The following is a 19688-nucleotide window of genomic DNA, read 5'->3' as shown; positions in this document are numbered from 1 at the left end:
TTTTAATGTTTGGAAAAAATTTAACTTCATCTCATTTGTTGCTAAAAAAATGATGTATAAATATTAAAAAAAAAAAGATTATGATTAAAGACAATCTAAATATATAAATTGTAAATGACCTTTTAACAATTTAGATTAATATTCGAATTACAAAAATATAAAATAAAAAATCAAATTCAAATAAATAAAAAATGTTTTAACAAACAAAAACATAACATCAATTCAAATTTCCATACTAAAAGCAAAAGAAGAAATTTAGTTCTCAACTTTAATTCTTTTCAATTCATAATATGAGACAATTAGTTACTTAGAAGATAGGGGAATAAAAGATGCGTTCCAGTGCCTCTACAAGTAACCAGGACTAAAACTAAAAAGATTCCCTCATTTATTTTTAATATATAATATTTTTTCTTTTAAAAAAAAAAATTATTAATTAAATAAGAAGTTATTTATCAAATATTAAATGTTAACAAAATTTTAAATAAAAATTTAAATGTTAAATAATATGACATAATTATAATAATTAAAATTCAAATAATAAAATTATCCTTAAGTAGGTAAGTAATGTCGGAAATAAAGTTCTGTTAGATGATAACTAACCATTTATATATACCGTGGAAAAAAAAAAGTAAAAAATTGTAGAAATACTGGAAAATTTTACCTTCCAACTAAAAGATGAGTTTCAGTGACTCTTTATTAAAAAATAATTTGATATCTAATAATTTCATCTCATTTACGGTTAAAAAAAAATGAAATCTAAATCAAAAAATAATCATCCAAGACACAATCGGAGCAAACGACTGAATAATTAATTTGAGAATATTATTAAAGTCATTTGTGATTAAAAATAAATCATATTACAAAATCCATATTAGGTCCCATTTGGAGCTCTGGCCTAGAAATTCAGTCGCATTGACCGACAACTAGGGGCGGAGCTACCAAGGGGGCTAGGGTGGGCTCCAGCCCCACCCAAGTTATTAAAATATTTTTTTTATTATAGTGGGCTCCACCCAATGAAATTAAAAAAAAAAAAACAAAGTGAATAAAATCAAACTTCTCATCCAGTTAAAATATTTTTTTGATTATGGTGGGCTCCACCCATTTAAATTAAAAAACATCCGACAGTTATTGTTATATTATTATATTATATTATATAATATATTATAGTTTTTCTTATAAAGATGTCCACAATTATTCTTTTTTTCTTAAACGTTTAATACATTCATCAAATCTTTTGAGCATATATGATCGATGATTGTTACCGGAGGAAGTGGAAGTTGAACTAATGTTACGCATTGCAAGATCGGCTTAACTCTCCTCCTTCATTACATGTTTCATTCTCTTAATCTATTTTATCTGTAATATGTTCTGTTATATTTCAAATTCTGATCAACAATCAATCGCAAACTAATCAAAGCACCACTATCAATTTGATGTATTTGTTGCTGCAATAGATTTTCAAATTGAAGAGCTCAATAGTATATTCAAGGACGAGGCAGTCGAACTTCTTAAGCTCAGTGGTGCTTTAGAACCTAAAGACAACTTTAAACTTCTTAATGTTGATCACATCTATCAACTTGCTGAGAAATTCTATCATCTAGATTTTGATGCACAAGATTTGCACCACTTGAGAACACAATTGGCTCACTATGAGTTTGACATGCCCGTCAATGAAAGATTTCAGAATTTATCAGCTATTTCTGAATTATGTCGAAGATTAGTTGAGACAAATAAGTCAAAAACCTACAATTTGATCGATAGGTAATTTTATCATTTGTTATAAACTATGAAATATAGTTATATTGTTTACTTATACTAATATATTTATTTAATTGACAGGTTGATTCGTCTTGTTTTAACTCTTCCCGTTTCTACAACAACAACGGAACGAGCATTTTCAGCTATGAAGCTCGTGAAAACAACTCTTCGTAACAAGATGGAAGAAGAGTTTTTAACAGATTCTATGATCGTCTATATTGAACGAGAGTTGTTTGAAAACATTGATAATGATACAATAATTAAAGAATTTTATTCTAATGTGTGTTTTAAATGTTTTGAATGTACTATTTTGTTTCATAATTTCATAAAGTAAATGTTCATACATCTTTTATTTTATATGTTTGAATTTATTAATTTATTGTATCAATTACATGAAAAAAAAACCGAACATAGAAAGTTAAATCTGAGGTGCAAGTTGGAGTCAGCCCCAGGTAATTTTTCATCCTGGCTCCGCCCCTGCCGACAACTTGTTGGACCGATTAGGAGAAAGTTCTTGGAAGGATGAAATCGGATAGGCGGTGGAGGTGGCACTGGAAGAAGTATGTAATGGCGTTTGTATACATAGAATTCGATCAGATCCCATAAAAGTAAAAAGAGAAATGGCAGGTGAAGATAATCATGCGACCATAACAATAGAAGAAGGCTGGCCTATTCTGCAGGATGGAATCAACAAGTTAATTGACATTGATTCGATTGAATCCTACCAAGATTACATGATTAAGGTTTTTACTATTTAGTGTCATAGCAATTTCCATATTGAGTACTTAAAAAAGACTGAAATTTGTTCGATTTTCAGGTTGAAGAATGCTTGAAACGAGAGGAAGAGAGGGTCGACTTCTATTTGCAAAAGAGGACAGAAAAGAAGTTGTTGGAGGTAAGTCGTCGATCAGCTTATGATTTTTGTTCCGAATTGTCTAAAGAAGATCAAATAATATGGTTGTCTTGTTTTTACTTTTGTATGTGAATTGTAAACAGGCTGTGGAGTATGAGCTTATGTCTGTTCATGCAATCAAATTGGAAAAAAAAGAAACATGCCAGCTAGACGCAGTGAGTATGTTTTTCTCAATTTGGCTAATTGTGTTACAATACCAAATTATAATATACAATTGGCATAACCAAAGATGAGAAAAATAGAAGAATGGCCTAAATAAGAATAGAAACCCTAATTATTCATTTTTGGTAATAAACATTCATTCATCTTATCTAGCTGAGAAATTCCTTACAATGGATATCTGCTTCTTTTTTTCACGACGATCAAGATTCGGGTCTTCTTCTAAGAGCTTCAGGAAGAGGAGCGAAGGAAACAAAAACATCTCGTAAATTCATCTTTTGTCTCGCAAGAAATAATGGGTGTCTTGAATATATGTGTTGAGGATGCATGAATCCTTCTCAAAACCTTAATTTCAATTTCGGTTTTACATGAATAAAATAAGATCCAAGTGAACCTTTTAGGGATTGTAATGAATAATAGATGGATCATGTTGTTTGTCGAGAAACCGGAGGGCTCGGTCATAGGGTTTAGGAGGCTTAGTCCCAAGTCCAGGCTTTCTCGATCGTGGACTTAGGAGGCTTGGTCCCAGGTAAGACCTTTTGGTCTGAGGTTAGAAAGTTAGGTCGAATTCCTCGATTCTTGCTTAAGAACACCGGTCTTGAGTCTTGGTCCTAACTCGAGAACATCGGTTCTCGGTCTCGGTCCTCACTCAATAGTATTGGTCCTTGGTCTTGGTCTAGACCGAAGATTCTAGGTCTTATTTCTCGGTACCGGTCCTACAGGACTCGGTCGTCGAGGACCGAATGTTCTTGAATTAGTCAAGAATTGCATGTGCTATAACTTTTCATGCAAATCATGGAATCATGATCTGTAAGTTGCAGTCGACTTATATGATTATATGGAATAAAAGCCCTAACGCTAATCACGATATTTCGATCTCTACAAAGATCAATTTCTCAACACCATTTTTAGGTCAAAATTTGGGATCTTTTAAATTAGGTCATTTTAAGGTCTGATTATTGTTCCATTAGCTTTGAAATTATGAATATAGTCAAACACGACCAAAACAAGAACATCATTCAAGCTCTCTTACAACTTTTGAAAAACAAAATTCAAACAAATTTTTTCAAAATTTCAGTTTGATCAAACATGATCTGGATTATATTAGTACATTGATATGGAAATTATTCTAACATGTTTACAAAAATGTTTAATATGTATTTGAATAATAAAAAATTTAGGATTAAAGCTCAAGAACATGAATTTCAAAAAATCTATAATTTCAATCCAATTTTTCAATTTTTTTCGTTTAAGGTTGATTTGATCAAAACTCTTTCAATAGAAAGTTCATATAACATCTAGGGAATGATTCAAAACAAAGAAATCATAAAATTGAATTCTAGAACAAATCAAACCGATTAAACTTAGAAAAATCTGGAAATATAACAAGAACTAGAGAACACTTTAAAGAGTTGTTGGAAGCTTTCCAGAAGCCTGGATCAAAGATGTGATCACCGGAGGAGATTTTACAAAAATATGTTCTTGGCCGGAATTTGATTTCTTTGATTTGAACTGTAATATGTGATTTTTTTTGTGGCTCGGGCGCGCTTTGACTTCGTTACATCCGGTTGCGTGGATGATTTGTAGGCGTTGGATGAAAATCTAGCGTTAATCTGATGGCTGAAATCCTGACTACAATAATTAAACATGATTTTGACTACACAGGATTATCAGTTTTATTTTTAATAAAAGAGTTGTTTGAAATCGAAATTTAACACCTTTTTGCGTTTTTTCTTCAACAAAAATTTAACAAATAATATTTTTGGAAACATAATAAAAATTATGTCCATTATTTTTTTTTGTATTTTGGGGTATTTATTTAATTATTTTTAGTCATAATTTTACATAATTTTTGTTTAAAACCATAATTAAATAATTTCAACACCTTTTGATTTTAATTTGAGTAAAATAAATATAATATTTAACCTAAAATTATTTTTGGATTTTTATTTAATTTTTCTAATTAAGGTTTAATATCACAATAATTAACTCTAATTTGATCTTTATTCTTTTTTTTTTGGTTATTTTGAATTTAAAAATTCAAAATATTATTTTAACATTATTATAAATAAAAATATTATTTGTAAATTATGGTAGGTCAAATTATCGTGCTTACAATAACAACAAATGTACTTCATGTCTTAATCGAAGTACTTACATTGACATGTTTTGAACAATAATCAACGTGAAGCGACAATACATGATCAAAACAAATCTAGGTAGATTATTCTCACCGATACAATTTTTGTGAAGCCAATTTTGACTAACATAGTCATGTCTCATTGAACGCACTAATATAATTAGTTATAACACAAATGACATTCATTATATGTCATCTAATAATTAATTACAATATATATATATATATTGATGCTTAATTTTTAATATATATATATATATATAATAATGATGCTTAATTTTTAAAGTGTCTGAATTGCTGGGTCGAGATCTGTGGTTAATTTGAATATATATGTGAGAGTTAATAGATACTTGGGTCGGATTGTGGGTTGACCCGCCCATAAACTTAAAACGATTAAAAATAAAATTAAAAATGTTATCACATGTTTACCTTAATATTTTTTTCAAGGTTTTTTATATCATTACTCCTGCAAATGCACGGAATACATGCTAGTTTCTATAAAACAAATAAAATGCTTCAAAATATCATTGAAAAAGTCATTTTAGCAAATTAAATTTTAATATAATAAACATGCCCTCAATTCATTTTATAATTTCTACACAAGAAAATAGAAAAATTCTAACATTCATGATTAAAATAATTTAACGGAGCTCATTCATCTCATAATTTGTACACACGAAAATGGAATGATTTCAATATCAATGACTAGAGTCATTTTAACAAATCCGATTTCCACCAAAAAATTATTGACTATCTCATTTATCTCATAATTTTTACATAAAAAAATAGAATGGTTTCAACATAAATGACTAACACGTCAGATTTTTACCGAAGAAATCATTTACTATTCATTCATCTCATAATTTCTACACAAAAATTTTGAATGGTTCACGTCATATTTCTACCAAAAAAAATTACAAAAGAAATTATTTACTAAATTGGGATTTGAACAAAGAGCCACCCCTGCATCTGAGCTTCGAACCACTACACCAATGCACCTTTGTCGTTTTACCGTTGTTTACGACCTTCTATCTTTTTTTTCGGAGAAATTTATTCTTCTCCTTCTTTGTCGTAACTCTTTCTTTGTCGTAACTCTGTCAACAAAAATGATAACTTAGTATCATAATCAAAAAGGTAAATGTATGAGACAATCTATATATACATATATAAATAAACTATATTTCCTTAGTTAACATACTCTTATTATTCTCACGTTTAATTAATTTAATAATATATATTTATAATTAATTATATTAAAAATGAAACCATATGTATCAATTATAATTAATTTTAATTAACACCATTACTTAATTTTAATAATTAAATCTATTTTTTTCATTTTTTTTCCAAAATATATAATATTATATTAGCATTATATATATATATATTTAATAAAAGAGACGATACTACCTTTTTTAAGTTTAGCTTTATTCAACAATAACCATTGATAACTCTTTTTAAAGGATTTATGACTAGCTTCAACCTTTAAATAATATTCATCATCTCTTTTGTAACATCACATCTCGTATTTCTACAACATCAAAAAACAAGTTTCGATAGAGCAAACTACTATATAATTTAGCACAATGAGACTGTTTTAAGATTGTTAGTAATCTCATCTTGAAATAACATAAATATATATATATATAAATGATGTTACAAATAAATTAATTAAAATATAATATATATGAAGAGATATCACGGTATAAGAGGTTGATTCGAGACATGTGCTTAGCACATTTCATTTAAAACAGTTTTATCGTCTCTCGTTTGTGCTGAAGCTTATCGTAGATGGTTGTCTCCCATGGTACAACGAATCTAGTAGTAATTTTACACTAGAATTACTACGCATCGAACTTAATCAACATACCTAAACTATCACCGGGTTTCAATAAAAAATATCGAACGAAGAACACTCACAAAATAAGAAGAGAGCTTTGGAATTCTAGAATAAGAGATGATAAGAGAATGAAGTGATATTTTAGATTAGAGATGAGGAGTTTTTTATATTGTTAAAAAGTTAAACCATTAAATAAAATCATCAATTGATTCAATTGTTGACATTGCTTGCCTCTTTATTTTCCATAATGTTTACTATTCATTAGGGATTAATTGTTTGTCAAAAATAATCGAGACATTTACAATTCAATATTAGCATTACATTATTTTTTAATTTATTAATATTAATATTAATATTAAATTATCATAACAATTGTAATAATAACAAACTCATGTAAGTTAAATTACAAATTTATAACATTTTGTTAATTAGTTATTAAGATTTTGTTAATTAGTTATTAAGGCATTTTAAATCAATTAATTTAAATTAATTAATTCAAATTATACAATTGGATCAAATTTCACCCTTTAATTCACGATTAAATTATATATATATAATATTAATTAATAAATATATATAACATTATATATATATATAATATTAATTATTAAATAATATTATAAATATAAAAAAAACAAGCTGAACGTATAAACTGAATCAAATACACCCAAACTTAACGATTAAATAAGCTAAAATCATATCGAACTTACTTGAGAATAAACTGAATAAATTGGCATCAATAAACTGAGAATAATCTGAATCAAACTAGCCCTTAGTTATACATTATTTTCAAACTGTATTAGACTTGAATGTATTAGCTTGAATGAGTTGTGTTTGTGATTTTGATGAAAAAGAAAAACTGACTTGTGTCCTATATTTTGCAATCTGATGATTACTCTCATGGTTATCCACAAGTTATATATATATTTTTTTCATATTGATTGTGTCAATTGAAATTGGAGATATCATAATAAGTTAATTTTTCTTTTATATATATATTTCCCATGGGTTGAAAAGTGAGACCCATCTATTTGAGCTTGATTGATATTGGGTTATTTGAGTTATTTTAAATTTTCTTTAAAAACTTTTATAAAAGATTGATCAAATAATTAACTATTTTTTAATTAGGGGTGAGTCGGTAGAGTATACCTTAATGTTTTATCCATACCTTATATATTATCGAAAATTTCAGTATGTTAAAAATGCATACCTTTAACTTAAGTTGATTTCGGTCTACCTTTATTTCGATATACCTTAATTTCGGTATATAAAAAATTTATACATTTACCTTACCTTGATTTTAGTATACCTTAATTTCGGTACGGTATCGGTATTATACCTTTGATACCTAAAAAATATAGGGCAAATTACCTGGGCGGCCCTCGAACTATCTTGATCGCTCACTTTTGGCCCTCAAATTAATTTTTGAAACAAATCGCCCCTTCAACTTTTATAAAGGTCACCAGTGGCCCTTCCGTCAACTTTTTAGTTAAACTTAACGGTTTAAGTTTAAAATATTATTTTTTTATATATTATCTTTAAACTTATATTTTATATTTATATATATAATTATTAAATCGCTTATATATAATATTATATATATTATTAAATTTTATATAATTATTAAATCTTTTATATAATAAATAAATAATATATAATATTTATTTTTATCAATATATATATAATTTATATATATATATTATTTTTAACTAATTTATATATAATATTTATATAATATATATTTTTTAAAATAATTTAAGTGTTAAAAGTATTTTAGTAGTATTATTTTAATATTTAAATTATTTTTTAAAATATATATTATATAAATATATTATATAAATATTATATATTGATATTATATATAAATTAGTTAAAGATAATATATATAAATTATATATATATATATATAGATAAAAATAAATAATATATATTATTTATTTATTATATAAAAGATTTAATAATTATATAAAATTTAATAATATATATATATAATATTATATATAAGCGATTTAATAATTATATATATAAATATAAAATATAAGTTTAAATATAATATATAAAAAAATTATTTTAAACTTAAACCGTTAAGTTTAACTAAAAAGTTGACGGAAGGGCCACTGGTGACCTTTATAAAAGTTGAAGGGGCAATTTGTTTAAAAAATTAATTTGAGGGCCAAAAGTGAGCGATCAAGATAGTTCGAGGGCCGCCTAGGTAATTTGCCCAAAAATATATTAACTTTAAAAAAAATCAATCTTATCGGTAGGTAGAGATTGTATATATTGAATAATATTCAATATAATTATATTTTAATATTATTCAAAAATTATATTTCTATAATTAAATTAATATCAAATTTATTTAATTATTTATATATATATTATATATTAACTTATAAATACTATTTCGGTATTTACCAATAATTTTAGTATCGGTATCATACCTTACCTTTTTTCGGTATACCTTAAAAATCGATAATTTCGATATATTGTGGTACGATATTTTCGATATACCTTTAATATCGGTAATTTTCTCACCCCTACTTTTAATTATATCAAAGTACTTAATCTACTGCTAAAGTTATCAAAATATCTTATTTACTTTTTATTAAATTTAAATTTTAAATATAAACTAATATTTTTAATAATTTATCTTAAGCAAAAATTAAGTAATGCATGTTTTTTTTTATCAAACAAGATAAACAAAATTAAACTAGGCGTGTTCACATAATTTTAAGATTTTATGTTTTAATTATAAATATACTTACAAAAATGATTGATCCGTGAAAATGCTTGTAATGTTATCCCACGTCCCAAGCCGTTCCATATTTAAATGTTTCTTCTCTGATAATGCGTACTTACAATATTGGTATGATGGATTATATAAAATATAAAGATAATATAAAATATATATTCTCTCTGAAATAAAGAATAAATTTCAATTCTCCAAAAATAAAAAATTTGTAGAAGAAGGGAATTTGTTTGTTTAGGGGTAGACTTTGAGTAGCTTGTTTGATCATAGTTAAGGGAATTATATTATAATAAACTTTATTTAATAAAAAAAAAGGTTATTTGAATGTTTAATTATTAAATATTTTTTTATATTTAAAATTTAAATTTAATATAAAAAATAAGGGTATATTGATTGATTAAATATGTGATTTAATGCTAAAAATAATTGTGATTAATAAAGAGATAATTTATTTTTAAAAAATGGTAAAAATTTAATAAAAAAAAAATCAGATCAAACGAACTATTAAAATTTGTTTGATCTCGATTTTTAAAAGGTTTTTATAATTTTGTCTAAAAAATCTAATTTGATAAAAAAAAAGAAATACGTTATTTGAACTTCTAATTGGTTTAATTAGTAAAATATTATTTTATATTTTATATTTAAAATTAAAAATTAAAAAAATAAGATAAATATATTTTAATATTTTATTTGATTAAATGAATAATTTGATAGTTATAATAATAATAATGTAATAAAAAAATCTAAAAATCTTGATAAAACTAAAAAAAAATTACTCAAAAGAATTCACACCAAACTAGAAAAGAGTTTATAAAAACCTTAAAATGAATAAATTGAACTTATGGAGGAATATTTTATAGTCAATTAAAATTGAGGTTAAAATAAAATATTGTTAGATAATTGTTTATGACAAATTTTATTATCTTATACAAACAAGTCTTCAATAACTAGAGCTTTTTTGATCTCGGGTTATTTATTTATTTATTTATGGTTATCCCATTAAAATATTACATCATGTTGCATACTTATATATATATATATATATATATATATATATATATATATATATATATATATATATATATATATATATATATATATATATATATATATATATATATATATATATATATATTATTTGTTTGTTTGTTTTCATGTTTAGAAAAATAAGAAATAGAATTTGGTCTTAATAGATAATTTTTTATGTACCTTCAAACAATCCAACATCCTTTTACCAAAATAAATAAATAATAATATTATTGTCAATTTCACTTGAAATTTTCTTATACGTTCATTTAGCTATTTATGTATTCAACATTATTCTAAAATCAAGTATTCTTATTTACTTAAACATATTAATTATCATAGAATGAAAAAATATGTCTCAAAATGATTTATAATGTATTGAGAGATGACTTTTACTTATTAAAACAAATTTAATCTAACATAAAATAATAAAATATAGTATATAAATTTTTAATAAGGTTTGCGATAATTTTGATTGAATGGAGATAACTTTTATATTATAAAATCAATTTTATTTTAGATTAACTTAAATTAAATACATAAAATAAATGCAAGTTGACAGAAAATCACACGAAATATCTCAAATAGATTAAGAAAACTCATAAAAATTTCAAATACGATTATATTATTTTTTAAGCTCTTAAAAAATTCAGACTATAAATATAATTATCTGAATTTTTAAGATTTTTTTAGAATATCTCAAAATGAGAAAATATGTCTCAAAATGATTTTTAATGTGTTTGAGATGAATTTTGTACTTATTAAACAAATCTAACCTAACATAAAATAATAAAATATAGTATATAATATTCAAATAAAGTTTGCATTAATTTTGATTAGATTGGGATAATTTTTATATTACAAAACTAGTGTTATTTTAGATTAACTTAAATGAAATATTTAAAATAAATGCAAGTTGACATAAAATCACACTTATCCCAAAATATATTAAGAAAACTCATAATAATTTAAAAATTATGAGATTATTTTTGTTAGGATCGGGGACGCCCTTGGAGGACCGGGGTGTTTCCGGTTTTAGGAAAGGTGGCCGCTTACAACGCATAACACACAATTTGGTGATAGTCCGGTTAGAGACTATAACCGTTCTCAGCACTACACAAACTGTCACAGACTCTTGAACCGGGTTCAAGGGCGGAAATGTCTGTTTCAGTTTGAAGCAACGTATGCGACTTAGATGATGTTTTAGAAGGAGTCGGTTTTAGGAATATGTGTGGACCGGTTTACGGAGTACGATTAACTTGGTTTGAGGTTAGGTTAATTTAGTAAGTAATGAAACGAAGGAAAGAACACGAGACAAGGATTTTTATGGATGTTCGGAGCAAACTCTCCTACGTCACCCCTTCTTCTCAGGTTATGAGAAGGATCTCCACTAACTTTTATAGTTACAATAACATTGCCGGTCGAGCCCAACTCGCTACTCGCCGGTTACACCAACTCACTCTTTGATGTAATACAGTAAATCAACACAAACACACACTGAGAGCTTCCGGTTTATAACACACCGATTTTGAATCGTAAAATTTTATCTCTCTAACTTATCGCTTTTCTTAGAAAGATGTTATTCGCTAACTGTTGCATTCGTATTAAATGAGGACGTTTCATCTCCCTTTTATAGCTGATGAGAGCCAACGGTCATTTTCTTCTCTCTCCTCTGGATTGGATGATCATTATCACGCCGGTGCAGAGAGGTAACTTGCACGTTTCATCTTCCTCAACACTTGGCAGTCATGTAGACAACTCTGAGTGTAAGATGACGTAATCGGTTTTCAGATTTGGACACGTGTTGGGCATGCACTTCAGGTTGTCAACTTCGGATCAGTAAAGCATCATTGCTTTCCTCGCATGCTTCCGATCGGATCTGATCTTCTTTTATTCCTTCGAGACACGTCTATTTCGTCATCATACGTCACTCTTGAAGTTTGAATTTTCCGGTTTTGTCTTTTGTGCAGTATGATCCGGCTGGTATGTGAACTTTTGTCTTTGCTGACCGGTCGCTTGAGAGTGTGAAAACCGGTTCCTCTGATCTTTGACTTGATCACTCGGAACTGGTTTCTTTGAAGTATTTCAGCAACCGGTTTATGAAGCTCCAGCCGGTTCATATGATTTGGCATGTACCTGCACATGAAAGTTAAAATCTGTTTAGTTTTTCTAGCTGGTTCCAAAAATTAACTTTTTTTAATTTTTCTTATCAATTTCTCCCTTTTTGATTATTTATAATAAATATTCAAAACTTGTAATGTGTGGCCAGTTTGAAAATTAACTTTCTTAATTTTTCTTATCAATTTCTCCCTTTTTGATTATTTAGAATAAATATTCAAAACTTGTAATGTGTGGCCGGTTTGAAAAACTTGTTTAACAATTTTCCCCTTTTTGATTATTTTCTGTTTGAAGAAAATTTTCAAAAATATGTGTTTTAGTATTTCGAAAAGGTATGTAGACTAAGAAATTCAAAAGTATAATAAAATGACCGAGTTATGAAGCAGAGTTAAACATAAATTGTTTTTAAGGAAAGAAAGAAAAAGACTAAGGCTTGGATGGTCCCCCCTTTTCAAGTTCTTTCTCCAGTTCTTTTTCAAGCCGCCTTCTTTCTTCCTCTTCCTTTGCCTTCCACTCCCTGTCGCGTCTTTCAGCGTCAATCAAAATTCCGGCCCACACACTTGAGATGCCGGGAGTCTTTTTGCCAAATCCAAAACCGGCACATACTGGTTTTGGTTGATGAGGTGGTTGAGCAACGATTGGTCTGGAGCTTGGAGTTGCGGTTGACCTTTCAATTGTCCTCTTCTTGCGCCGGTTGAGTTCTTCGATATCCTCTTCTTCATCATCTTCTTCTTCATCAGCAGCAGGTTGCACGTTCAGCCCGACCGGTACAATTGTTCTTTGGCTGCTCTGTTCTGCCCGCTGAATTACCTTCGCAACCGCCCTTCGTTTCTTCTTGTTTCTTGTGTTCATAGAATGAGACGGTTCAGCCGGTGTGGGTTCCTGGATACCTGCCTGTTCTTCCTCGTTGCATTTCTGGGCAAGCTCATGATCTTTGTCCTCAATTTCTTTCTGCAACCGTTCCCTTTCCCTTTCTTCATCTTGCAGCCTCTTAGCGGTTTCTGCATCAGACTCGATTTGCTCTTGAGTCTTGCTTACTTGGAGTTTGGACATCTCCCCAATTTGAAAAGCCATTGCGTGCAGCATATCCATCAGAGGAGCGGTTGCGGTTTGAATGGACTCTGTGATCAAAAATTTGACGGAGGTTTGCACAGCCTCATCTATCATGGACTTGATGATGTTTGAACGGTGTTGGCTATTTCAGTTTGTACAGATCCCCGTATAGTGTTTGATAAATTCGCTTCAGCTGTTGCAATCCTCTCATCGGTTGCCGTTTTGTAATTTCCAAGGCATGAATCAATGGTATCAATCACCGCCTGCTTCATTTGATCAATTTCCGGAGCCTTAGCAATTTGAGAAGGATCTTGTTCCAGGTTTTCCGCTTTTCTAGAAGTCTCCTCGGCAATAAAGAAAGGCTTACTCTTATATAGGTCGATATTGCTAAGTTGGTGTCGGCAGCCGTTTCTCCATTGTGCATTAAGATGGTCGAGGCTTTGCAGGAGCTTTTCTCGTACTGGAAGAAACCGTTCAGACATTTTTCTTTCAATTGGAGTTAGCGTTGCTCCTTCCACTTCCTTCAAAGCATCCTCAACTGCTTGTAACCGGGCGTATTCACGAATTACCGCGGTTTTGCTGAAAGCGGGTTGAATAAGATTGGTGTGTGCCAGCTTGAGGGCCCTTTCTTCTAACTTTATGAGTCTATCCCAATGTTTGTTTCCGCTCATCCCTGGAACCATATCCGATAGCTTTGTTTCACAACGAAGCTTTACCCACATGAGGTATGTTGAAATCATATCACTGGCACTCTTGTTCATATCCCTGAGGAGTTCTTCGAACAGTTCATCCTCTTATTCTGCTGAAGGATTGGCCGTGTCCCCGGTTAAGATTTCTGGTTGGGGGCCGGTTTGCAGAGTACATTTTCCTGTCACCGTCGAATCTTCAACAATGACCTCTTTTCCTTTGTTAACCTGAACTGACCCTTCAGGTATGAATGCTGAATCGATTGGCCCATCTTGAGCCGATTGGTCTTCTGTGTCGTCTGGAGCTGACTTGTTCCCTGCGGAACCGGATGGTTCCTGTTCTTCAGAGTTACCCTCCTGAGCCGGAGAGGTGATGTTTGCGGTTTTGGCCGTTTCTTCGACCGGTTGAACTTCATTTTGATCAGGTATCTCAACCTGATCAACTGATTTACGACGACTTGACACATCGTCTTCGGTTTCCCTTGCAATGTCTTGAACTATGTTCTCAATGGCTTCAGAGGTGTTTAAGCCCACGTCGGCTATTACCTCTTCAATTCTTTTGCTTGGGGAGTTGGAGTTTTCAGAGTTGATACTAACCTCTGCTTCCTCCTTTGATGCGGACTCAGTTTTGTGGCTCCCCGAGGGTTCGGTTTGCCTTGGTGAGTTAGAGGGAACATGAATAGGACAAACAGTATTGATGGGGATGGGTTGGAAGATGTCTCCGGTTCTCTCTGGTGGATTGTCCGAGGAAAGGGTTTTCTCGGAGTCCGCCGGTTTGTTGGAGCTCTTCTTTGCAGTCGACTTCTTCCTCCCCTTCGTATCTTGTGCGGCTTCGGTTTCAACCGCCTTTCTCTTTGGTTTCTTTTGTTTTGAACATTCTTCAGCCGGAGCGGAAGAACTGGTCCCCTTGGACGACTTTGTTCTGGAGGACTTCGGTTTAACCGCTTTATCGGGCTTCTCAATCATCGACTCTGAGTTGAGAATATTGTTGGGTGGGAGCGGTTCACCTTCACCAAAATCTAACTTGAGAAATTTGAGAATATTGACAATTTGCATTGCGAAGGCCTGCACCCGGCCATCCTTCTGAATCACCATCTGGCAAAATTCTTCGAAAATAACAGCTCCCCAATCCACCTTGTCACGGCGGACAATGGCCATCATCATTTTGAGTTTAAGTTTTGTCAGGTTATCGAAGTTACCTCCTCTTCCCTGAAGTGAACGAGCGATGATGTTCAGCAGCCACCTGAACTCCGGTTTCAGCTTGTTCTTCCGGCTGGAGTGGATCACCAGATCCTGATCTTTAAACGATATCACCAACCGAACAGCATTAGACTCTGTATCGGTTAGGTCGGTTTTGAGATCCAAAACGGTGTTGGGCAAACCGAGGGCTTCAGCAAAAAGCTCCTCGGTGATCAGAATGTCCTTCCCGTTGACGGTGGCGGAGACCTTCCTCTTTGTTAGCGTCGCCGTCGCTAGAAACTCTATTACCGTCGCCGGATATACAGTGAATGGGCCCGATAAGAACTCCTCCAACCCAGAATCTCTTAAAGATTGAAGAACATCCTTGTTTTTATCTCCAGCGTGTTCATCAATATCTGCGAAGTCGACCTGCAACATCCATTGGAAGGGGGCTTTGCCTAGAGCCATGGTAGATTTTTAAGGAGAGAAGACGAAGAACGATGATGATCGGAGTTTGGATTGCCTTTGAAGATGTGGAAAATTTAGAGAGAGAAAGCGTATGTGTCGAATGGGCTAATTTGAATTTATATAGACGACGGTTCTGAACGGTTGGAAGACGAACCGTCACATGATAATGTTTTTGGCGCCAATTTTCCCTCCAAAAGTTACTACAGTAACTTTCGGCGGTAAATGCGGAAAACCAATGGGCGATAAAATTTTGGAGGTAAAACCGTGGGCGGTAAATTTTTCAAACTTTTCGTTTTGCTTGAGATTCCGGTTTTACTTGATTGTTAACCGGAAGTTTCGTTTAACATTTAGTCTTATGAACTTTAAAAACCGGAAGGAAAGACATGAATAGGAAAACCGGAGACTTTTAAAATTAGATATTTTATAAATGATAAAAGATAACATCGAGCGGTTTTGGTCGTACAACAAAATGACCAAAAATCGGAAAGAAAGATAGATAACTTAGTTTTCTTTAAACCAATCCCCTTCCACCATTCTTTCGTACCACTTGTTCACGGTGTTGTCGGGTGTCCATTCCTCAATCCTTGAAATCCATCTCTCCAGCATGGATATGGTGATGGTGTTGGACGGTCCGACCGGAACACCGGGTTCAAGGTGACGACGCTGAGCCATCAGAAACCGGGTGATTTGAGGGGCGAAGCTGGTCCTTCCCCTTGAAGCGGTTATGAGCTGCTTCAGGTTGTTGAAAAGATAGGTTGCCCAGTTGATTGACGAGTTGCGGATGATGGCTATCATGATGTCGAAAGCCTCCCGGTTGTAGTTCTGGTTAGGCATTCGGCCCATGATAGACCTTTGAACCAAGTCATGCAAGACTTGGTAGTGAGGAGCAAGTTTCTCTTTCTACCCAAAGTCCTTGATCGGTGCGTTGGAAGAAGAGAAGATCTGGAAGAAGTCTTCCTTAGTCGGAAGGAATGGCGTTGGGAAGTCAGAAAAGCCTTCGGTTGGAAGGTGAAAGAAGTTGGCAAATTGCTCTTCGGTAATCCGAAGAAATTGGCCGTCGATGATGGTGCGGATGCTGCCATCATCTAGAATGTGGCCATTGTTGAAGAACTCGCATACCTCCTCCACGAGGATAGTGTCTGAGCCTTTGAGAAATCCTTAAAGTCCCGTCTCTATGATCGGTTGGAAGATGCAGTCATGATATCTGCTGTCTTTTACGTCTTCGAAATCGACGATGAGAGTGTTTTTGAGTTCAGCCGACATTGTGAGGAAGAGTGAGAGAGGTTGAAGAGATTTTCCGATCTTTCAAGCTTTAGAGAGAAGGAATGCAGGAAGCGTGTTTTGAGAATGGAGGATTGAGTCCCCTTTTATAGCTTGAAACGGTTGAATGCATTTAATGAGGATATTTGAAAAATCTAGCCGTTTATGTCTGGTCATTTATGACTTTGTGAGTTTTCAAGAGAATAAAGACATGTCTTGTCGAATCAAGTCAGGCATGCTTATTGAAAATAAAGATTTCTGTTTCCAAGAGTGATTTTATTTGATTTGGTACGACGCATTAAATATTTGATCATTTATTATTTTTAGTTTTGAGATTAAAGTGGAAGGAAATAAGCTTTATTAATTGTGGTACCAAACCGGTAGTACAACAAAATTACCGGTTTTGGAAAGGAGAAGAAATGAGACAGAAGGAAAGATAGGCTACACGTTAGATGATTCAGCCGCATGATTTCTTTTAGCCTTAACTGCTTCCCACCGGTCGACCAGCTCTTGTACTCTCTCTTTAGTGAGCACATGCCTTGGATGGAGGGTCACGAAGGGTCCGGAGTGGATGTCCAGACTGGCACAAAAACCGCTCAGCTGAGGAGCGTAGCCGGTTTTGTTGGAGAGAATCATCTTCTTCAGGTTGCTGAAGATGATCCAGGACCAATTAACCGGTGTCCCAACCGTTACAGCAATCATCATCTCGAAAAGCCTTTGGGTGTAATAATAGCTTTTCTCTCTGCCCAAGATGGACTTTCCCAGAATCTCACAGAGAAGCTGGTACTTGTGAGAGAGTTGGCTTTTAGCACCCCAGGGTCTAACCGGGATGTCAGAGTTTGAGAACCGATGACACATTTCTTCCATGGTCACCGGGGAGTAGGTTAAGTCGGTTACCCCTTCAGTGGGCAAACCGCAGTATACAGCGAAATCCGTCTCGCTGAATAGAAATTTCTGACCGTAAACTTGTGCAACGATTATGTCTCGATGCACTTCCTTTGCGGTCTGGAAGAATTCTTCGACTACTAGGTAGTCGAGAATGAATCTGTTTTCGAGGAAGCTTCTTAGCCCGCTTCTTTCAACGGCTGAGAACATTTCTCTAACCTCATGGTCTTCATATTGGTAGATTGAGTTAAAGTCCGCCAATAGAATCTTCTTTGCTAGAGAGTTGGAGTTCATGTTCTTGAGAGAGAGTTTTAAGCTCAAGACTGTTTTTGTGAATAGTAATTTTGTGAGGATTTGTGAAGGTTCAAGGATGGTTTATATAGCCAGGGGTTCGGCTAGATTAGTAGGTTTAAGCATGCTTGATGATGTCATCAGTTATTTAATGAGCTTTAACTTGTTGAAGTAACTAATGTTTATTTTCAAGACAAAAACTAATTATTACCAAGATATTAATGATGACAAAGATCTGTTGACAAGATGTGAGTCTCCCTCTCTTGATGATGGACACATGTCGTCATCTCGATTGTGGTAGACTGTTTTTATTTATTACAGGCTTCATTTTTCAAAATATGCATGAAAACTCAGTTAGTCATCCCAAGTTAACCGAAGAAGTTCATTCCATCAGACCAGAATGCATTTGTACTAAGCGGTTTTCCGTGACCGGTTTTAGTAGGATATTTTGTTCCGATTGTGAAGAGATGTTGAGTTACGTCAACATTTGTTCATCTTTGGATTTAGTATATCCACTTTAACCTGGTTGTTTTAACCGTATAGTAAGTATACATGTGATTTGAAGTTATGAAGTAATCGGGCATAACCGGAGACTTCCGTCCGGTTAGCATTTTTGAATTATCAATGGCCTATTCGAATATGGTTTGAGAAGCGAGAGCTTCTCCCTCAACACATATCCCGGTTTCTCATTGCTATGCATGCATAATCATGATATGAGTTGATTAAGATTAGTAAGTCCCAAAATATTTCGAAAGTGAGAGAACTTAGCTTCCTGTAGCGGTTTTGTGAATATATCCGCTACTTGTTGCTCGATCGAGACGTATTCCAGCCGGATGTGTTTCTCCTGAACGTGCTCCCGGATAAAATGGTGTCTTATATCGATATGCTTTGTTCTTGAGTGCAACACCGGATTGTATGTAATCGCTATAGCACTGGTGTTGTCACAGAAGATTGGAGATTCCTTGGTTTCTATCCCGAAGTCCCTTAGTTGTTGTTGGATCCAGAGAAGTTGTGCACAACAGCTTCCGGCCGCTATGTACTCTGCCTCTGCGGTTGATGTTGCAACAAATGTTTGTTTCTTGCTGCTCCAAGTGACTAACCGGTCACCTAAGAACTGGCAGGTTCAACTTGTGCTCTTTCTATCGATCTTACATCCTGCGTAA

The 19688-nt window shown here is 32.2% G+C and overlaps 1 protein-coding gene across 1 annotated transcript; it reads left to right on the top strand.

Annotated features, from left to right (window-relative positions):
* The first annotated feature begins 2378 nt into the window (after nucleotides 1–2378).
* Nucleotides 2379–3151, top strand: LOC124930112. Its single transcript, XM_047470474.1, has 4 exons — nucleotides 2379–2501; nucleotides 2576–2653; nucleotides 2755–2830; nucleotides 3039–3151. The coding sequence occupies exons 1-4, from the start codon at nucleotides 2379–2381 to the stop codon at nucleotides 3149–3151; spliced, it is 390 nt and encodes a 129-aa protein (XP_047326430.1).
* Nucleotides 3152–19688: the final 16537 nt, after the last annotated feature.

The sequence above is a fragment of the Impatiens glandulifera genome, chromosome 3, assembly GCF_907164915.1.
Source record: "Impatiens glandulifera chromosome 3, dImpGla2.1, whole genome shotgun sequence".
Taxonomy (NCBI): domain Eukaryota; kingdom Viridiplantae; phylum Streptophyta; class Magnoliopsida; order Ericales; family Balsaminaceae; genus Impatiens; species Impatiens glandulifera.
This window is presented reverse-complemented; position numbering and strand designations above follow the sequence as displayed.

Coding starts and splice junctions, on each gene's coding strand:
- LOC124930112 (XM_047470474.1), top strand. CDS start 2,379: ATGGCAGGTGAAGATAATCATGCGACCATAACAATAGAAGAAGGCTGG. Junction 2,502..2,575: donor ACCAAGATTACATGATTAAG/GTTTTTACTATT, acceptor TTCGATTTTCAG/GTTGAAGAATGCTTGAAACG. Junction 2,831..3,038: donor ATGCCAGCTAGACGCAGTGA/GTATGTTTTTCT, acceptor ACGACGATCAAG/ATTCGGGTCTTCTTCTAAGA.